Source organism: Strigops habroptila, chromosome Z (genome assembly GCF_004027225.2).
Source record: "Strigops habroptila isolate Jane chromosome Z, bStrHab1.2.pri, whole genome shotgun sequence".
NCBI lineage: Eukaryota > Metazoa > Chordata > Aves > Psittaciformes > Psittacidae > Strigops > Strigops habroptila.
The window spans coordinates 58,788,635-58,810,417 of NC_044302.2; the positions used below are offsets into that span (position 1 = coordinate 58,788,635).

Below are 21,783 nucleotides of genomic sequence, written 5' to 3' on the forward strand. Positions count from 1 at the left end.
ATCTGTTTTTATTTCAATCTTCATGCCCATGGGAGTTTAGCAGTTTAAACAATTGAAATTCCTTGTATATTATTTTATTATAGACTACTTAGTTAGTTGGTTTTGTTTGCAAATGTGACCAAAATTCTTAGTGCAAAACATTTGCTAAACTGTAATTCGTTTTCCAATGCAGTTTACACAGTGCACTAATAATCTTTCCTATGAGAAAATGTGACACAATGCCCTTTCCAAAATAATGAGCTAATTTGCAACACTAAATCTAAATTTATTAATTACAGTGTGAAATGGCATATGTATTATGCACTTAAATTGTGTATTTAATAAAACAGAACTGAAAAATGGCATGCAGTATCTATTTTCAGCCTATGAAACTGGTTACAGAGTATGTACAGTGTAGATAGGAAAAGAATGATGCCTTTAAATATTATTCATTTTTTAATTGAATCGGCAAATTTCCATTTTAGGAATCCATTACTATACTTGCAAATCTCATAAATGCTTAGCATCAACAGCACTTTGTATGTCGTCTGGGGATCTAGATATTCTAAAAGATAGAGCTATATACAAGGCCTGTGCCTCATTTTTCTGTATCAGATACACTGCGACTTGAATACAGCATATGGTACCACACATGGCTAAAGAAAAAAAAATAGAAATATCTCGGTTATACATAAAAAGAAGTAAAATCTTTGTTTTAATTATTGGTTTATTGTTGTTTATTAACAATGTTCATATTTGCATTGTCTTCACATCCTGATCCCCGAAAAGAATGGAACACTACTGTGCTGCCACACTTAGGTTGTCCTTACTTGCCTCTGCTCCAAAGACTGCTTTCAAAATAAGATATCCACAGAGTGGAAAGACCAGTGCAGCAACTTCGCTGGTTTAGAGAGGACATCCTGTGGACAAGCAGTGGAATGAATGGAGGCATAAAGAACAGAGTAGTTGGAAGATGGATGTTGCTGATTGATAGGCATTGATAAGAGTGAGGGTGCATACATGGGAGATGGCATATCAATTAAAAACAAAAGGATTAGTAGCTTCAGCGGGGCAGTATAGAAGAAAAAGATTTGATCCAGAAATTGTGTTCTCAAATATTTAATATGTTGTATAGCTTGTACATGGTACTGTAAAGATATTTGTGTGACATTAGACCAGTCAGTACTTTGAAACCTAGAGTATGATTAATTTAGCCTGCTAGAAAGATATTTGAATATTTATTTAGGAGTGTGGGTGTGCATTCTTGGCAGTTGGATTATTTGTAGGATTTGACCTCTGTTTGCCTTATGGATATGGTAATAAAAAGACAAAACTTGATTTTCTTTATTTTTTCTCCCTATTTGGAGGAAAACCTCTAGAGCATAAATAGCACAAATAGGCACAAATATGTTAGTGATTTGATTACAGTATACGATAAGAATGAAATTAAGCTCTTTCATAATTTCATTTCTAAATAAAATATCTTGATACAGTAACCAAACTGTACGTAAACCTCATAGAGTTCTATGGTACCTAGGTAGTTGTAAACCACAACACTTGTATTGTGAAAGAAACTTGATATGCTCTACTCTTACATTTTAAATCCAAGAGTAATTGTAGTGTGATGGTCCACTAACTTGTGTTTTATACGGTATGCGATTAGGCTTGTGGGTTTGGAGCTAAACTGGAATTAATATTGGAAATTCTGTAGTTACTCAGAAGTAATAAAAACAAGTGAAATGACCATCACAAATAGTTTTTTAGGTTCTTAGAATTTGGTGGGTGAGTGAATGTCTTCTGAAGTAACTGCAAGGTTTCTATGTGTATGTGTGTTATCAACTAGAATTTAAATAAACACACATATTTTAATTATGTGCTTTACCAGAAATGCATAGGTGTGTATATAAACACATTTTTAAAGCACATCTGTGTAAAAAGAGATGTGAATGGATCAGTATCAATTATAGTTTGTGTTCTTAGTTCTTATAGTTCTTAGATAGCTTTCCAAAGTGGTTTTATTTATTTCAAAGTTATGTTGCAAGAAAAGTGCAATAGGGTGATAGGGACTAAAATTGGCCAGCTTCTCCTTATAAACCATCTATTATTGCTGTGGGTTTTTTTTCCACCTTACCATCATTCCCAAGTCCAGCCCAGCGCTGAAATTATTTTACACTGCAGTTAAAGCTCTCCCTGCGGGGTCTCCCTTGCTGTTATTTTTCTTTAGCGTTATAGAGCAAATACAGTTCTGGTGGGTGATATGGTGACTCCTGTGTTGCCTGACAGGATACCACACTGGAGACTGCTTTGGTTCCCATGCCCTTGCACTGACCTCTTGCTGTGCTTTATCCCCAAGTTTTGACTCTAGCTGGTTCCAAGCTCACCTTTCATTGGGAACTGTGCCGATGAAACAGTCATTAATGGGGAAAAACGAAGAAGGACAGAGAGAGAAAAGCAGCAGCTTTTTTTTTCTTGTAATACATTCCAGCTAGGTTACGATTAGTTCCCACAGTATTACCTGTCTTCAAAACCTGCATTATGGTAGAATTTTTGAAATGGTGCTCTAATTTCTTCATCATGTTGATGAATTCAAGAGCTTTTTAAACCTCAGTGAAGAGATGTTTGTGCTTTCACAATAAGTGCATGCTTCAAAATAAAGATACATTTGGCATTTGGTGTGAGAAAAGAATTAAGTGCATGTGAGTCTGGAAGTCAAGAGTACTGGTATTTGTGGTGTACTACCTCAAATCTGTTGCTGTGTGATCCTGAGCACAGGATCCTATGTTTACTCTTACTTGTGGTTGTTTTAGAGATCATTCTATGATGCGAATAAAATGTACTATATGATTACTAGCCTGTTCTTCTTTGTGCCATTTATTTGCTTCCTGTAGATACAACTTTATTTTTATTATTTCTTTATTCAGTTCTGGCTTTGTATTATAAATTACTGGTTTATGATTCTTCTTTCTGATAGTATAAATACAAGAGTAGTGTAGTTCTACAGAACTTGTGTTTGTAATAGTTTATGTTAGAGTGTGTTGTCCTGGTTTCAGCTGTTTTCTTTCTTTCAAAAATGCCAGTGTTGTTTTTGGTTTCTTTTTTTCTGAAGGGGCACACACTCTTAAAATATGTAATCATAATATCACACATGTAGCTCCAGTTCCTTGTGTTTGAATCTTTTTGGCTTAGTGCATGTTTTGCATGTTTAGTGCATTTATGGTGCAGATTTTAAAAGTGATTGAACAAGCTCCTGGAAAGTATGTTTGGTTTTCTGAGCTTTCTGTGAAAAATATTGCATAGTCGCAGACAAGATTATTGAAATATAAAATGCCTTTTTATTTTGAAAAAATAAGGAGATAATGTCAGCAATTGAAAATGCTATGAGAATCCCTTCTGAAATTGATAATCCCTCCCAAACTCCAGAACTGCTGTTGGATGCAGCAGAATTGTGCTGCCTGCTCAAGTCCTGCTACACAACAGCCACATCTTCAGAGTGCTTTGGAGACTTTTGCACTATGATAGCATTCTTACTTTGAGTGTTTGCAAATTACTTCCATGTAGTCCATTGATCAAAATCTTGTGGGATTAGATAACAGTGGGTTTTTTGGGGAGTGGGTTTGTTTGGTTGGTTGGTTTTTGTTTTCCCTTTTGAATACCGGTGAAGAAATTCATATTGATTTCAGTAGTGTAGATTAAATCCTAGGAGCTATTAACTGTGGTTTCTTGTAGTGAGTACTGCAGTGACTTTCCTACTGTCTGGCAGGAAAGGGTGGAGAGTTTTTTCATTGTTGCCTACAGTACATTTATTTTGGTCTTGTTCAGAAGATTTGAGCTTGGTATGTATGGCACTGTGCTGATGGATCCTTTCTAGTTTATGTTCAGTATATCTTAACAACAGTGGGTTGGTACCTCATCACAGAAGTATGTGTACAAAAGTAGGTGGGGTGTCCCAGAACTGCAGAATGGCTGGGGTTCAAGGTGCCTCTGGAGATTGTCTAGCCCAAGTTCCCCTTCTTTTTAATTAAAAAAACAAAAACCAAAAAAACCCTTGTCTCTTTTGTCTCATCCAGCCAGTTTTTTCCCCTTCTTTAACAGTGGAAGCTTGGAGATCAGGCTTGCAACAAACTGCGTGCTGTTCTCCGCACGTCCAAAAAACCGGCTGTAAATGCTCTCGAGCACTAGATGGCACACGTTCAACAGGACAACTTAGCTACGGCCATGTGACAAACAAAAAGTGTGGTAAAACATGAAAATGAGGTGCCATCTAATGTTTGCAGTATGGCAAAGACAACTGTGAGAAACAAGGAGCTTTTCTAGACAGTTTGTATTAAATGTTGTCTCTATTTTCTGATTATCGTATAGGGATCATATAGAGTAAATTCCTCATTCTGCCTGTGTGCAGAAACAAAAAAATCTATTAGTACTTTTTAGCTTGAAACAAATGCATAAAAGTTTGGGGTTTTTTTAATAGTTTGTCAGGTACATAAGGCTGTTAAATGCCATTTATAAACGCTATTCCTTCCACGCATTATGAAGTTTATAGAACGCATTTTGTTAAATGTGCCTTACTCTGGATTGTTCAAGAACTATATTTTTATCAAGTCTTCAGGTGTTAACTTGAGAAACACAAAATGTGAATTTGTTTTTTAACTTAGGAAACATATACTTTGGGGAATGTATAAATAGTTCATTATTCTTGGCGCTCTATAAAGCCTAATACATCTTAGAATTTAAGAATATGGGATTAGAAAGTAGTATGTGTACTAGTGCATGCTTAATATAACAACTTATAACAGTCTTTTGTGTGGTAGTGTGATAAAAAGCCTCAGTTGTTTAGGAAAAAAAGTGCATTTTGATGCGCTGAGATATTTAGGTTGTACTAGCAACTCTGAAATTCACAGAAGAGAACACTGAAAAAATGTCTTGGACCAAAATGTGTGTGGTAGTATTAAAAACAAAGTGATAACATAGATTTATTTTCTGGAATTTAATTTTGAAGGTGTAGCAAGAATCTCAAAGCACATCCAAAAGGGATTGTCTGTGAAGAAAAAAGAAAAGCTTTTTGTAAATTTGCTCCCTGCCTCTTGCCCCTAGCAACTGCATGCAACAACCTGTTCTTTCTGTCACCTTTAGTATTTTTAGTGGTTGTTGTCATAAACAGCTTGGTATCCCAGGTGTTTTCATTTACCAGCTGTTTGACCTGCCTGCTATCACTGTGGATCTCCTTCTATGACATAGTTATTTTGAAGAACCTAATCCTGAGAAAATCTGAGGGTTTAGTAAGAGTTGATCTGAGAATTAGAGTTTAATAATTGCATTGTAATAGTATCCATGAGTTAAATAATACAGTGTAAATAATAACATGTAAATAATACAGTGGCAGTTGTTTGAGTTGTTTCTTACTAATGACTAATTTTGTTTCATTTGTTTACCAACAGCCACAAGCAGCAAGCCATCCTGCCATTTTCAGAATTGTTAATGAGATTTTCAAGTAAGTTTTGAAGTTATAGTGGAAATTGTTTCAAATGATCAGTTTAAACATTGAGGTTTTCTTCATGACAAGAAGGAGTATTACAACCTGGGATGTAATAAAATTTCAGGCTATCTTTTTCTTTATCTGCATGCCTTAGTGGCCCCTTCCGTGTAGTACACTGCAAATAGTAAAAAATGTTAAAACTCTTGGGAACTTTACATAAATGTTATATTATGGTAATCATTGATACAGTTGACTACATTGTATTTTAGCCTTTAAAGTTTAAAATTTATTTTGTACTTCAATAGATATTTCTGGTTGAAATATCATATTAAGGTGAAATTTGTAAATGCTGAAATGGCTTGGCCCATGCCAGTATCAAGATGGAATTTAGCTAAAACATTTGCGTTTACAATGTAGTCCCTTTACATTATGTATTGTTTACCACATGAGGGCTTCTGATACTTTGTACTCAGTTTTCAGTGGCTTCTTCACTTCACTTGATGACTTATTTTATCCTTTTGTTTAAGTAGGTCTAGTGCCAGGGTTATCAGTATTACAGTTTTGATAAAAATACATTTAGTGAGTGAAATTCTTTGTGTATCGATTGTTTTTCTTCTTAAGAAAAAAAAGAGGTACATGTTTGCTGTGTTTTTGTGTCTGTGTATATGTTTGGGTTTGTGCAGGCAAAACAGAAGAGTCTTTGCTGTAGAAACTGTAGACTGCTGTGCTTGAAAGTGGAACTACTTGCAGCTAATGCTATGGCAGTCCTTCCTGCTGCTGTGGTGCAGTGTCTGAGCACAGCTAACATTTTCTGAATAGTTAAGACCAGGGTCTTTCCCAAAGACAAGTGCAAGTGAAAATTGACGTGACTTCAGCAGACCTGTACTAATGTCTTAGGCTGGAGGCTGTATATGATGGTATAGGGTGGCAAAATATGTTCAGGTTTCTTCACTTATTCAGGGGCATGGTACGTAAAATATTTTCTAAAATTAACATGAGACTACATAACTCTTTTCCCCCCTTTCCATTTGGTAGAAATGGATGAGATGTTTCTCAGCTCACAGACTCATAGAATGGTTAGGGTTGGAAAGGACCTTAAGATCATCTAGTTCCAACCCCCTGCCATGGGCAGGGACGCCTCACACTAGACCACGTTGCCCAAGGCTCTGTCCAGCCTGGCCTTGAACACTGCCAGGGATGGAGCATTTACCACTTCTTTGGGCAACCTGTTCCAGGGCCTCATCACCCTCACAGTAAAGAACTTCTTCCTTATATCTAGCCTGAACTTCCCCTCTTTAAGTTTCAACCCATCACTCCTTGTCCTGTCGCTACAGTCCCTGATGAAGAGTCCCTCTCCAGCATCTTTGTAGGCACCCTTCAGATATTGGAAGGCTGCTATGAGGTCTCCACGCACCTTCTCCAGGCTAAACAGCCCTACCTTTCTCAGCCTGTCTTCATATGGGCAGTGCTCCAGCCCCCTGATCATCCTCGTGACCCTCCTCTGGACTTGCTCCAACAGCTCCATGTCCTTCTTATGCTGAGGACACCAGAACTGTACACGGTACTGCAAGTGGAGTCTCACGAGAGCAGAGTAGAGGGGGAGGATCACCTACTTCAACCTGCAGGGACAACTTCCACTAGCCTGGGTTGCTCAAAGCCCCATCTAACCTGGCCTTCAACACTTCCAGGGATTGGGCATCCACAACTTCCTTTCAACTATTATGAAGAGGTGTGCAGATATTAAAATACTTCAAGATATAGTCATGTGAGATGTTAGAATGCTGCTGATAAAGAACCTGTATTTCATTGCTTGGAAACTGTGTTGAGTTTCTACAGCTGGCACAAAATTCCGTTTATTTTGGGAGTATTTATTATGTTAAAAGTACAGATCTAAGCATTTTGTCTCTTTCAGGGATAACTTTTCCTGGTATTTGCATGCTTTTCATTGAAGTTGATTGTGCTATATTGTTTTATCTTAGTATTGTTCTATCTACTTGGGAGATAAAAACTTTTGGGTTTATATCCCAGGTAGAAGCTTATTTTGTTGCTATGTGCAGTATACAGAAGTCCGTACACCTAGACTGTCTTGAGTTTCTGTATACTGGTTTTTTTGTTTATATTAGTGATTATATTTGCCTGTAGTTGTGTGAAATTTCTCTGATACAGTAATGTTATCTGTTCTTATCTTTTAGATCATTATGGATTTAGATCATTATGCTTTGCTGCCCATGTGTTTTTGTGCTCCATTTGCTCAGGGTTACATTATGCCCTGTGGAAGGCCAGTTAAAGCTTTCACCTTCACGAACCTCCACAGCAGATTTTGATTTCATCATTGAAAGCACATTGAAATGCATTGGTCCCTAATGGAATCTGTAGCAAGGACTGATCTAAAGTACACCTTTGGCATACATTCATTTCTGTTTGTGCTGCTGATTCATTGCTTAATGATCACTAAGGAGTCACAGCAATTGAACAGCAGCTGTATTATTTAATAGTTCAGTGTCTTTGTATAGCTTTTAAAATACGTAATTTGTGAATATGATCAACATATTTTTTGTTTCCCTGGCTCCAGTAGGAGTGTTACACTTAACAGTTTAAGTCAAGATATTTTTGTTGTTTTGGTTGGGTTGTTTTGGGTTTTTTTTTTTTTCAATTGGTTTGGTTTTGTTCTCCAGGTACCATACCTAAGGATATTGTACTAGATTGTACTTTCTCTCTAATTTGAGATGGACTATGGGATGCAATCCCACAAAACACTGAAGTGTGCTTAACTGTAGACATGGGAATAGTTGATCTGAACCCAGTAAGATTGTTCAGACGCCAAATTTTCCTAATAAAGTTGTGGTAGTCTATTTTTTAATTTTACACTTTTTTCCCTATTGGTAGGATAAATTGTGTGTCTGCATTTATACTATACATACTTACTAAATCTAGTTTATTTGTAGGAGCTGCATATGGGGGTGTGGGGGTTTTTTAAGTAAAAATAGAATTTAAAAAGCCTGCAAAGTTAGTATTTGTCAGGCATAATGAGCTCAGACACAGCTTGAATCTACAGCATACAAACAGTGTACCTTTTTTTAACTTCATTTCAATTAACAATGGTGTGACAGGCAGACTCATTATCTGATCTGTTGTAATCTCACTTCTCTATGCTTAGGAATGCATTGCTGGAAACTGATGGAACTCCAGAAGTTATGACCATAATACAGGTGTTTACACAGCTTTTCCTTCAGGCTCATCAGAATGAAAACAAGCAGGTTAGTCAAGATCTATTTCTAAATGTTTCTTTTCAGTAAGAAGATAGGAAATTTCGCAAGGAACAATTCTGCTCTTAAGAATGGTGACTGAATATAATGGGCTAAATAATAGCATCTCCCTATAGCTGTATATATATGCCAAGGTTCAGTTCAAACATTTTCACCTGTGAATAAAATTATAGTGTGAAACCAATATGTAAGAGCAATTTACCTGACTTCAGCCTGGATTTTCACAGGGCAGTTCACCTGGTGGTTAAGTTTCTATCTGTATAGTGAACATGATCATGATCATCCGTCTTTGATAGAAAGGATGAAAAACTTTATAGGCACGTTTTATGTTTGCAGTAGCAGGGTTTTGGTAAGTGGAACAGAGATAACGACCTCATCCTCATTTCCCCCAATAATTATAAGTAGGATACCAAATAGTCAGATTTGTCTGTTCAGAAGGTAAAAGACACAATACACACTGGTTTCAGTTTCTGGTTTTCACCATTTGCTTTCAGAAGTTTTTCCCCAGCCTAAAGATTCAGATATCCCAGCTTAATGTCTCTTTCTTCTGTACAGATTTCTATACAGGACTTACTGAACTAAGTAGAATTTTTTTTGTATGTATTAATTAAAATAAGAGCAGGATCAGCTTCTCATTTTTAAATTTTGAAATGGAGATATGAAGAAGTCTTGTCTTGTTAATAGGTTGTAAACTCTTTTTTAGGTTCCCAAATCACACTGTCTTTTTGTTTGGTTGCTTAATTACAAATCATAAGTTTGAAAAGTATCTTATATTTTAATAGATTTCACTTTAGACTTAAGAAAATTTCCAGTTTCTTTGATTTTTTGCATCTTTTTAGATAGTTAAGAAAATTTGAGTATTTCCTTGAACTTGTGATGCATTGTCCTTTAATAAGTGGTGTGTTTGAATCTGTCTTCTAGCTTCAGGCAACATGAATTAGGGATGAAACTGCAACTGTCTTGCTTAACATACAGGTGCTGTGTATGTTAATTTTATGCTACCCTGGCTGCATGATAGCAGCACACTGTGTAGCCCTAGGTGGGGGTGACTGGGTGGAAAAACACATGTAAATATTCCAGAGTCATCAGACACCCAAAAGCCATTCCTGTTGTGCAGGTGATACATTTGCTTCAGGGTGAAAGTCCTTCACTTATTGGCATTGCAACATGGACTATTGCCCACTTTTTTTGAAGTGTTTTTAAATGTTAGGTTTCCTCTATTTGACTTGTATACAGTTTAATTCATGGGCTCTAGTTAAGGTATTATCTTCAATATTAGAATGTTAAATCCTTTGTTTCACAGTCTGTGAATCAACCATAATATTAACTAAGAGTTGGCTTGGAAAAATGCAGGCACAGACTGCTTCCTTAACTTTGTTTCAATCAGTCAGATCACATTTTTTTTGTCATACCAATATTACATATATTTGTAAGGCACCTGTCTTTGTGGTATCTGGATGCCCTTGGTAGGACATAATGTGCTCCATTAGCATTTCACTGAGGAATGGTAAAACCATTAATGACAGAAGATGAAGAGGGTTTGGCTGGGTCATCTAAGATCATAGGAATTTATAGTATGATTAATTGAAAAAAGGGTAGGCAAACAGATGTATCCCCAAAATTTTCAAAAGAACCAGGTCATGTCTGGCAGTTGCAGAGGTTTGCAAGGTAGGAGGAGAATGACTCTCGACTGCAGTGTGACCGCTGTCAGAAACAGCTGCCTTTTCTAATAATTTTGTATACTCTTCAGAGAGAACAAGGTTTGGCAGAAGGAAAGCTGAAGAATGTGAAAAAGTGCTACAGGGGTTAGGAATTAAATTTTCATCTATGTTTGGGGACAGTGAAAAAGGTATAAATGGAACATGGGGTTTAGAGCTACTTAGGAAAAAAGACCGTTTATGTAGTCATGGAATAAGGAATTTAAGAGTGGGTGTACTGAGATCACTGTTGGGATAATCCTTTCCCTGTTTTGTACAAGCAGATTTTCTTCAAGTTTGTGATGGCTGTGAAAGCTGACCAAAGGATATTTGGGTCACATTGCTCATAAATTTATGAACTTAAAGTTCATGGGTTTAGTTGATGGAAACTAATATTTCCTCCAGGATTATTTTCCCTTGATCATTTCAGAATTGTCAGTGGTGTTCACCTGGGAATTTTATTTTAAATCACCGGGTAAATATTTTAAGCTAATGTTCAACTTTTATTTCCTGTTATACATCAGGGCAGTTATTATAACCAGCTACATCTAGACTCATTCTGTCTCTTTGAACCTTGTTTTGCACTTTGTGATGGGTTATGTAAGGAAAAAACTGCCTAAAATACTGCATTTGCATGACAGGAAGCAAATCGGGGTTTTTTTACTTTGCTTAAACAGTATGCTGAAAACTGGTTTTCACTTACTTTACAATATTGTTTTCATATGTAACTCATGCTGCGGGTTGTCTTGGCTACTGCTAACTGTGTCAAGGGCTGCTTTTTCATAGTGATTTTTGGTGCAAGCTAATTGGCTACATGCATACTTTAGTGTAGGGATTATTAATTTTTAACCAACCTAATTCCACTTGACAGTCTTTTAGAGTCTTACCATACCAGTGATAGTCTGTCTGAGAGTACTGCATATGTTTGCTGTAATTTCAATTGTTTTTTACAGAACAAAAAATGAGTACAGAATGTGTCATTCTCTTTGTTTACAAGATGCATGCATCTATATATCAAAAATAAATGAGTTACTAAATATGGTCTTCCTTGGATTTAGAAATTATTATCTTTTATAGAATGTGTTTCTTATATATATATTTCATAGAGTCTGTGTTTTAAGAGATGATCTATTTACTGGATACTTTATTATTGCTAAAGAAAGGAGATGGAATAGTTCTAAGGTCATTGGTATGGAGACTTAAAGACTGAAATGACAGAATCGTAGAGTGGTTGAGGTTGGTGGCCCTTTGTTGAACTCTCTGCAATATGTTCATGTCTCTCTTGTACTAAGGAACCTAAAACTGAACATAGTACCTCAGGTTTGGCTGCTGGAGTGGCTGCTCACCAGTGCTGAGGAGAGGGGAAGGGTCACCTTCCTCAATCTGCTGGCAATCCTTTGCATAATGCAGCTCAAGATACAATTTGTTGCCTTTGCAGCAAGGGCACAGTGCTGGCTCACATTCGACTTGGTGTCCATGCGGACCCCCAGGTCCTTTTCTGCAAAACTGCTTTCCAGTTTCCTGGTCTGTTACTGGTGACTGGGGTTGTTCCTTCCCGAGTGCAGGACTTTATACTTTCTCCTTGTTGAACTTCATGAGGCTTCTGTCAGCCCATTTCTCCAACCTGTCAAGGTTCCTCTGGATGGCAGCACAACCCTTCAGCATATCAGCCACTCCTCCCAGTTTGGTGTCTCTCTGCCCCTTCATCCAGATCGTTAATGAAGATGTTGAACAGGATCAAACGCACTGTTGACCCCTGCGGTACGCTGCTAGTTACTGGCCTCCAACTAGACTTTGTGCCACTGACCACCATCCTCTGGGCCTGGCTGTTCAGATAGTTTTCAGTCCACATCAAAGGCAGTTCATGTTGCACTTGCACATGCATACCACACATTAGACAAGCCTACAGTAGATGTTTGCAGAACAAAAAGATTAAAGGTATGATTAAAGGTGTGTTGCTGCTACTCTCAACTACACAAGCAGCAATGTTCATAGTATACAAATCATACATACCTAGCTAAATTGAGGACAAGTCTGTTATGTGTGACTACCCTACCTTGTGCTGAATCAGATCCTAAGAATTTTAGGTTTCCATTTCTGAATAGAAGTCAATAATCCACATCACACTCTCAAATATTGAAGATGTTATTAGTTCTTAGTTTAATATGAACCTGCTCACACTGGAAAATGAAATTAAACTAATTGGTGTCTCTTTTAACCTCTGCATGTTAAGAGTGAAGACTTGGTATTACAGGGAAAAAGCCTAAGAATATTAAAATGTAATTTTCTTCATAATCTGAATCTTTTTTTAATGCATATAGTTAAAAAATACATAAATACTTTTTCTAAGCAAGCTTTTCCTAACTATCCCCTTCTTTCTTTAAACAAAATCCTAAAATTAAGTGTAGAGTTACTTTTCTGTTCTCTTGCTTCAGTCTGTATTGTTAATTACTACCTTAGATGAGATTGTTCATTGCGGGTTTTTTTGAAAACTGACCCAAAAGCTCTTAAAATAATGATTTTGTATCTTAGCATAAATTTCCACTGAAGGCGTACTTTCCTTACCATCACCAGCCTCTTGTAACAGCTTTACTCAAACGTCCTTTTGGTAAGTTTCTTCATGAAATATTTGTTGCATTAGCCAACCTGCATGATCTGTGTACCTCCTCAAATAACTTTAAAAGGCATAAAGACAAAATTTTGCCATTTCTTAAACAGATTGTGTTGACTTACAAGTTTTGATAATAATCTTTTAATGTTTTGGTTGGGAGAGGTTTTAGATGGTCCTGAAAAAAACAAATTCTCATGTAACAATAGTAGAGATGTAACTTTAAAGAAAACTAAACCAGAAGTGAATTACAAATTCTTAATTTTCTAGAAATTAACACAAGTTACTGAGATTGTAAATATACAAAATATTCTTATAATATTAGTAGTTGTCATGAAAATTTTCATATGTATATTACAAGAAATAGTCTTGCCAATTGTCTCTGAAGCTTGAATGCTGCTGATATTTTAGATTGCAAACTTTATTTTTTTTTCAGGTTTCCCATTTCTATAGATCAATATGATGCAGTTTTATGATACTGCTCAATATGATACAGTTTTTCATGAGCAATAATTTCAGCTAGTGCAAGAGCTTCTGAGAATGTGACTGCACTGATTATATACTGAGATACCATCTACACAAGGGTACATCAGCCTCATTTGAATATTGCTAGCTGTACTTCATCACTTAGCTTTGTAAATGAATTGTTCTAAGAAACTCAGTGATTGGTATTGCTGAAAATTGGGAAATTTTAAAATGAAATTTTAAATGCTTTATGATAACTGAATCAAGTCGCACAAATTTTAATGCTAGATTAATATGGTTAATTTCACTAGCTGGACAGAGTAGAATTTAAAGTTTTATTTTCATTCTCCCTCCTCAGAGCTGCCAGCTACACACTGGTCTGCACATTTAAAACACATTTCAGATATACTCAAAGCGTTGGTAGAAGATACAAATGTTAGGTAAGCAGTATTATTTTCTAATTTTTTGTCCGTTGTATGTTACGTTGTGAAAAGACATGTCATTTGAAGTCTTTAGTGGCTACATTTCATCATTTTCTCCTTATTCTCAAAGTAGAGATTTGTTTTGAAGAATAGGACTTTTTTTACTTACTAAACCTGAAGTTTGTAGCACCTATAGACCTGTCCAGTAAGCCTCTGAGTAAATAAAATCTTGTTGTTCATTTCAGCAAATAGCTAGCCGTATAACAGAATTGCTTACTTGCCTACTCTCCCATTTCTCTCCCCAAACTTTTAAAACTGATTCTGGATTAAAAAACAAGAACTCTTCCAACCAGAAAAGCAGCTAATATTGGAAAGAGCCTGTTGTGAGCAGTACCATTTTATTTGTATTTGCTTTTTGCAGGCTTGTGCAAACATCCTAACATCCAACTTTTGCTTTTTTTTTCATACAGATATGACTGCTAGACTGCAGTATCATTGTTTGTTATATTAGTGTTGGAGCTGACCCTCCATGTTTCTGACCTGTGGCCCTTAACCTTTTTTTTTCCCAAATAGTTGCTATAATGATGATAGTGTTTGTGTACATGAATTCTACTTTGTTAGTAGATGCTCTAGGACTGTATCAAGAGTGATAAAAGATACATCTCTCTGTTGCTGCCCTGTAATTCTTTCATATCAGGTGTGATGAGAACCACCTTGCTTAGATCTGCTCCAAAAGTGAGCTTTCCAAAGAATGTTGAACAGCTTTTAAATTTAAAGAAAGTAATTTAATTTTTATTTTAAACCTGTAATATTTCGATAGAAACATAGAACGCTTAGGCCAAACAGACTTGCAAAAGATACTCAACTGTCTTCTGGTGTCCTGGAAGACATACTTGCTTCCACACTTGGTTTCAGTTAACTCATAGAGACTTTTTTTTTTTGTTCTTGAGTGGTAGAAAAAGCTTTTTGCCGTTCCCTCTCTGGCCAAGCTTCTTGCTGGCAGCTTCTCACTTTCTGTATAACCTGCAGTTCAGTGCTATGTCTCACATGTTCATCCCTGAAATCTGTCAAACCTTTCCACCCTTGGAGTGTGACCAGTAGCTGACCCTGACTTCTTAAAGAAACACGTAACTCAGAATAAACAAATAAAACAAATATCATCTATCATACTGTATTACAATAATAGAAACATATCAAGTTCTCCTTCTCTGGCCTAGCCATTTCTTGGCTTATATGGTCTTTTTCCTCCTTTGCTTTGATAGTACACTACTTTGAATAGTATCGTACTTGCCAGAATATTCTCTTACTTCCTTTAGAACTAATGGAACAATTATGTTTTCTACCAAACCCCTCTCAGTTAAAAACAAAATGGATCTGGCTTGAGTTTTTAAATACTAATATTCAAGCGGAAACTCTATACAATTTTCTTGTATTGCTTTATTCCTGATTCTGCATCCTTTGTACTTAGTAAGATTAACAGAGTGAAAAATACTACTATACAGGGTTTCCTCTTGCTTCTTATAATCAGTGCTGTTTGTATAGCTTGTTTTTAAATGGTTTTATTTTACACCAAATGTAAGTCTTTCAGCAAGGTGCTTTGTACTTCTAATCAACAGATTGCTTCTGTGCCACTATTATTACATGAAGTCATCTCAGTGAACAGTATTATATGACATTTTAAATCAGAAATCAACTGATGTACATTTTGCGGGGGTAAGTCCCAGAGAAAGTGAAGGGCTGCTTTTGGCAATGACAGTGGAACCGTTGGCATAGGTGCCACTACTGAGCAGGCAGAAACAGCAGCAGGGACAGAAGTGGAGGGTACGCGACTCGAAACTGGGCACTTGGGATGGTAAAGGAAAGTTATGGTGAGTTGAAAGTGCAGTGGTGCCTAGGTTCTCTAGGCAAGAATTAAATCCTATTCTGCTAAGTACTTGTTAATGTTTAATGCATAAAGTTTAAGGATTTGTATTTACCCTTTGAGCTACGAACACTTTCAGTCTTAAATACTGTCAATATTACCCTAAGTATAGTTACCTTTTGTCAGTATTTAACTTCTAATTAAATTCCATCTTTGATTATAAATCACTGGGTTTCAAAGCTAGCCTATCCACTTACATTGTCACAGCATTGACTTATGGTCAGATAAGTAGGCTGTTGTCCTAGATCACGATCGCATCTGTTTGGTTTTTTTCGAAGGTTTTAATGTTGAATTTCGAGATTCTAGTATCTTCAAAGACTTTACCAGTGCTGATCCTGTTCCATTAGCTAAAGAATTTTAGCCTCAGATTTTGTCATACATCACTATTGTCCTGCATTCTGAGCCATCCTGCTGCCCCTCCAAAAGCTATGGAATATCAGCAATGGTGACTTTCATAGCAGTCGCCTCAGTACTCTCTCTATGTCAACTTCTCATGTCTGATGTCAGTTAACATGCTTATCCAAAAACACCAGTGTGGTGGATTTATGTCCTGGGAATAGGATTTTAAGACCCTGAGATTGTATGTCATATAGACAATATCGTTTTCAGGATCAGTAATTTCTGGGATACCTGTAGGCAACATCAGTGACCAGTATACTCCAGACAGAATACTATCTGCACACACCACACCTTCATCCATAAAACTGTGCATCCCACCCTTTCAGAAAGTCTTAAATGTAAAGCAATATATTCCAACTCTGATCTTGTCATATTCCCCAGATAATGTGATAATATCGGACAACCTCATCAACTCCTGAAATTTCTAAGATCTCTTTCTGTAAGTGGTGGCACAGCAGCTCTTGAAGTCCCCTGGAATAAAGCATAAGAAAAACCTGTAATTCTTAAAACTTTTCCCAAACTTAATAGGAATAATTGTACCTGGTTCTTAATCTGCTTCGAGCTGTACTTCTGTCTGTCCTTTCTTCCACATTTAGTTTGACTTTTTGCTTCGAGATGCCGACCATTAGTTTGCATCTCACCGTTATTTCTCTTTAGTTTATTTTAACTTCAGAAGAGTACAAGTGAGAAACTGCAAGGAGGCGTGGTCCCTTCTCATCTTTCTTTTTCTTATGCAGAAACCCAGATGTAAATACCTTCAAAATTTCCATTAAAGAGTACCTGAATTTTAAGAGTTGGGAGATGAATATCCTTAAAAACTTTATATTGGGTCCATCTAAATGTAATTCCTCATGAACTACCAAAACCCAGAAAATAACCTTGGAAAGCAACAGAAAGAAACTGGAAGGCAATATAAAGCAACAGTATCTTAGAATACAGCATTTGAAATATTACTTAAAGTTTTGAAAATCCTTCAACTGGAGAGTATAGGTGATAAGGTTTAATTTTGTGATATATATTTAATACATAGTATTTTGTTACAGTTTATTAGAAACTGGTGTAATGGATATTCTGTCCTACTGACAAAGTTAATCTGTTAGTAGCACTCCGTGTGTCTCCTTTGATCATGACTGCAAACAGTAGAGTAGTACATGGCTGTATGTTTAGCAGGTAAGGCATATCTATGGAAGAGTAATTTCAGGATTTTTATTTTCATGCCAGCATGCCAGCACCCACCACAGTTAACATAAGACATTTAAAAATGTTAAATAACAAGAAATACTTAATTTTATCTTTGTCATTTTCCAGTTCTCTCGCTGACCTTTTTGAAATCTGGTTTTTGGTTGTTCGTTTTGGAGAATGGCCGGATATTGCTGCAGAACAATTACTGAAGGCTGCTGGAGAACCAGATGCTTTGCTGTGGCTACTGGCATTTTACTACTGTCCTCAGAATGAAAATCAACAAAGGACCCAAACAATGGTGCGTAATGTAGCGATGGTAAGCAGCAATAAGCAGGCAATAGTCTGCTTATATCTTATTGCTATAAAACAAATAATGCACACCAGAAAAATGAAAGTTCTGTACTGGAGAAGGTATTGGCTTTACAAGGTCTCCTGGGAATTGTGTTGCAGTGGAGAAGTTGAAAGATAATTTTGTGGATTTACTTGGTGACATCTAGAAAACATTTTTCCTCTTTTTGAAGTATATTGTATAGCTAAGCACCTTCTTGTCTTTCTTTTGGTAACTTGGGTGTTTTTAATCACTGGTATAACTACTTTAGGAATGGTATTTTTTAAATCACTGTGTAGCATTGCTGTGTTATGGCATCTTCTGATAAGGAAACACAAGAGAAATTGCAACAGCAGTTGAAGCAGTAAAGATACTTTTCAGACACAGCTATGAATCCTAACCTTGCACATCTATTCTGATTTCTCTTATGTATCCTTACTGATATTTTGCATTTATGAAACTGTAAAAAGTATGTTATATTCCCCCATATGCTAGATTTCTCACAGAAGGAAAGAGTGTTCTAACCTCATGCACTGTACTGCATGAAGGGTGCTGTGTGTCTGCATATGCATGCAAATAGCACGAAAGCCTTTAATTTAGGCCTATTATACAAATTTGAACTGGCCCAAGCAATCTGTTCTACAAAGCCCAGATTCAAAATTTGGCTGCAGCAGCTCCACTTTAATTTTAAAACAGATTCTGTTTGATTTAAAAATGCAGCCCAGTATACCATGCTAGTAAAACATCACACTTTCATTTTGCATCTAGTGGTCCATGTACCACAGTGCTTTCTTCAACGTTTTATTTCCTCCCTTCCCCTCCTGCAACCCAGATGGCACTACAAACATTGGGCTCACATCCCAATCACTTTAAATTTTTCCTCTTTAGTTTCTTACAGTCTGGGAGTGGGCTGGGGTGTTGGCTGAGCAGAGTTATGTTAGAGCTACAGTGAAGTAAAGAAACTGGGGTTGGTTGGTTTTGGGAAAGAAGGCAATACCCAAGCAATAAACATAAGTGAATGAAGCTGAAGGACTGTAGGTGCAGATCTCTGTATCATTGTTCTAACTCCAACATCGCAGAAGAAAATCACATTGTCCCATATATAAAATTATCTACCTGTGTCCCCCTTATTCTGTCAGTTTGTTATTTTGTGATAATATATGACAAACTTTAGTGAGAAAAAAGCTTTTCCATTGACAGCCCACGCATTACTGATCTCTTCCCAGGGGTCTAATATTTCGATTCATTATGATTCTTTTCTGTAGTTACTTCAAGTAAGACTCATTTTTTCCACAGGTCAGGCTACTTCAGAAGCATTCCCACAGTTCATGCAAAGCTTCTGCCTTTAGTTAGATATTTACTTTTTCTTTTAATTTGTACTTTGGCAGGTTAGCTCTCAGTTCTTTTAAATAGAGTGTTTTCTTCCTCAACCCCTGCACCAGTTAAGAATAAAGATAGGATGGGAACTTCTGGCAGATGCCAAGCTGGAGGACTTTACATGCAGTGTATTTTTATGTGGAAAGGCATGCACTCATGACTTAATATTTTGTCTTCCTGCTACTTACTTTAGATAGCAGCTTAGTATAAGCAAGAGTGGAATATATAGAGTTACATTGATTTAAACAAGAAGGTGGCTAATTTTGCTGTTCACCAGTCTTCATTCATACGTGCAGGACACGAATATACTGCTACTTAATCATTTGTTAGAGTCCTTTATACCTTTAGACTCTGAAAGACTGGAGGAACAAATCTTGGACGTTGGTCATAGTAACTTTGGCACTGAGTCTCCAAGGGCTCCAAGGGTGGGTGACATAATTCAAGAATAGCAGCTTTTTCAGACTGTTTTATGTTGAATTGTTAACAGGGCAGGGCAAAGTCAGGTGAATGACTGAAACAAATTTTCCTAATTAACACAGTTGAGAAACGGGTGTCTTTTTCCTTTGGGTCTGCAGTGGTGTATTTATCCATTGTTCCTTCACTTTTACTCATTTTGGTTTTTTCTATGAGTTTGTTTTATTTTTAATATAGGGAACAGAATTATTGTTGGTATTTTTTGGAATAGTTGCTTATAGGTTTTTTTCCATTGTGTAGGTGCCAAAATCTTCTGTTTTCTACTCCCAGTAAAAATTAGTTTTTATTGGCTAACTCAAAAGGTAAAAACATAAGTTGCAAACAACACAGGAAGAAGGAAAAAAAATGCATTCTTACCAGAACATTTTATCAGGAGAGGCCACGTTGCATGGGGATTTAATTGATTTGTAGCAGCAATACTGAAATGAGCCCTTGAGGAGCCTCTGTTCTTTTTTCCACAATGCAAAAATCTGACTATGTTCTGCTGAAGGAATTTCTCCATTTCCGTTTATTATTAAAAAAGGTCAAATCCTGGCTTGATGCCCTGCCTGCTTAATTTGCAAGACCAAAGAAAGTTAAAAAATCCATTCTGCCCACCTCTGTCTGAATCAGTTTGAAAGAAATGTGTACAGCCCTTCCTTTCCTGTTCTCCCTGCTCAGACTCTTTTCATGTTTGGGTAATTTCTGCCAAGGATTCAATTTCCTGTTAGTGAATAAATCCAAAGGAAAAATACCATAGGTATGACCTTTACTCCTCTCTGATCCTGCATCCTTTGAAATTGTTTCCTACAGGTAGAAGCTAAAGCAGTCTACAATCATCTAATGATGCTCTTCAACTGTACAGTCCTTTCCGTCAAAGCTCTGGAGGCTGCTGTACACAGTATAACAGATACAGAGCAGTGTTGTAACCAGCATCTTTTAACACATCTTCTTACCAACTTTTTGCTCTTTTCATCTGGTGGACATACGATTGCCCAGGAATTTATTTATCACGTAAGTGTTTCCCCTTTTTTCAGTTCAAGTAAAACATGGGGCTTTTACTATATTAGATTTAAGTTCCTACCTCTTAATAAAAAAATCCCCACATAACACAGAATTAAAGAATATCATGACTACAACTACACCTAACCTGCTACATCTCTATTTTCAGTCACAGTCAAAATATTTTCCTTCTTAACACTTCTTGACAAGATTTCACTGAAAAGGTGGCTGTCCCGAAAATACAGCTGCGGAAACAGTTGGAGCAGTAGCTTGCAATTAAGGGATACCTACAGTTCATTTACACCTGGCATAGATAGCATGTCCAAACATTTTATTTTCCCCAGTTATAAATCACTGCTGATCTGCTGCAGAGATCAAGGAACTGACTTCTCTCTGTTTTCCATTATGTAAAACAGCTAGTTACTGTTAGCATTGATGAGGCAGAAGGTTGGTGCTTTAGCAAAGCCAGAGAGGAAAATGGTATGATAAGAGAAAAAAAGAACAGAGGCCTGAGAGAGTGTCACTTAAGGTGTGGAAAAAGCTAAAGAGGAGTAAAATGTTGGAAGTATCCCCACAGCATCTTGCTATATTGTTGCTGAGATTCTTTAAGTATATTGGTACGAACAGTAAAATGTGTTTCTCTCAAGGTAGTGTTATCTCAGTATGAGATTAGGAATTTATTCCTCTCTAACTACAAAACCATACTCTTCCTAAGAAGTACAAGCCTTCTGCGCAAGCAGGTCTAGGGCAAGTGTGAGGTTTTAGCACTCGTTTTTCGTTTCGGCAGCAGTGTGCTCTTACATCTGTATAGGGTATATGGCATGTATAAGGAGCCTGCTCTTATGATGCAGGGAACTGGTAACCTATTCTGGTGTTTATTCTGGTGGTTATTCTAATTTGGTGGTGTTCTGGCTGACTAAATAGACATAACATTTTTCTGTTTAAGAAGGGCTAGGGTATTTCTAGCATGTTAGGTACATGATCAATTTCTCCTTTGTGTAAGAATATAATGATAAAATTTAGGGGGTTGTATGGACTTTTACAGTCTCCTGGATTTTATTTCTCTTTTGAGGAGTGTGGCTGTTGAGCAGTGATGCTGCAATACATACTAGTCTTCTACTCTAAACCTCTTCAGGAAGAGTAAAGGCAATTTCTTCTTTCTTTACAGAAAGCAACGTAACTAACTTTCAAAACTCTTGAGTATTCCCCAG

At 36.7% G+C, this 21,783-nt stretch overlaps 1 protein-coding gene across 1 annotated transcript in view; it reads left to right on the forward strand.

The window, feature by feature from the left end:
• The window catches only part of FANCC (FA complementation group C), an 80,340-nt gene that overhangs the window by 55,516 nt on the left and 3,041 nt on the right, over positions 1-21,783 (forward strand). The window contains exons 9-14 of the mRNA XM_030511713.1: positions 5,415-5,467; positions 8,610-8,709; positions 12,948-13,023; positions 13,847-13,928; positions 17,539-17,710; positions 20,384-20,584. Of these exons, the coding sequence (XP_030367573.1) occupies positions 5,415-5,467; positions 8,610-8,709; positions 12,948-13,023; positions 13,847-13,928; positions 17,539-17,710; positions 20,384-20,584 (684 nt within the window). The remainder of the gene's footprint in view (positions 1-5,414; positions 5,468-8,609; positions 8,710-12,947; positions 13,024-13,846; positions 13,929-17,538; positions 17,711-20,383; positions 20,585-21,783) is intronic.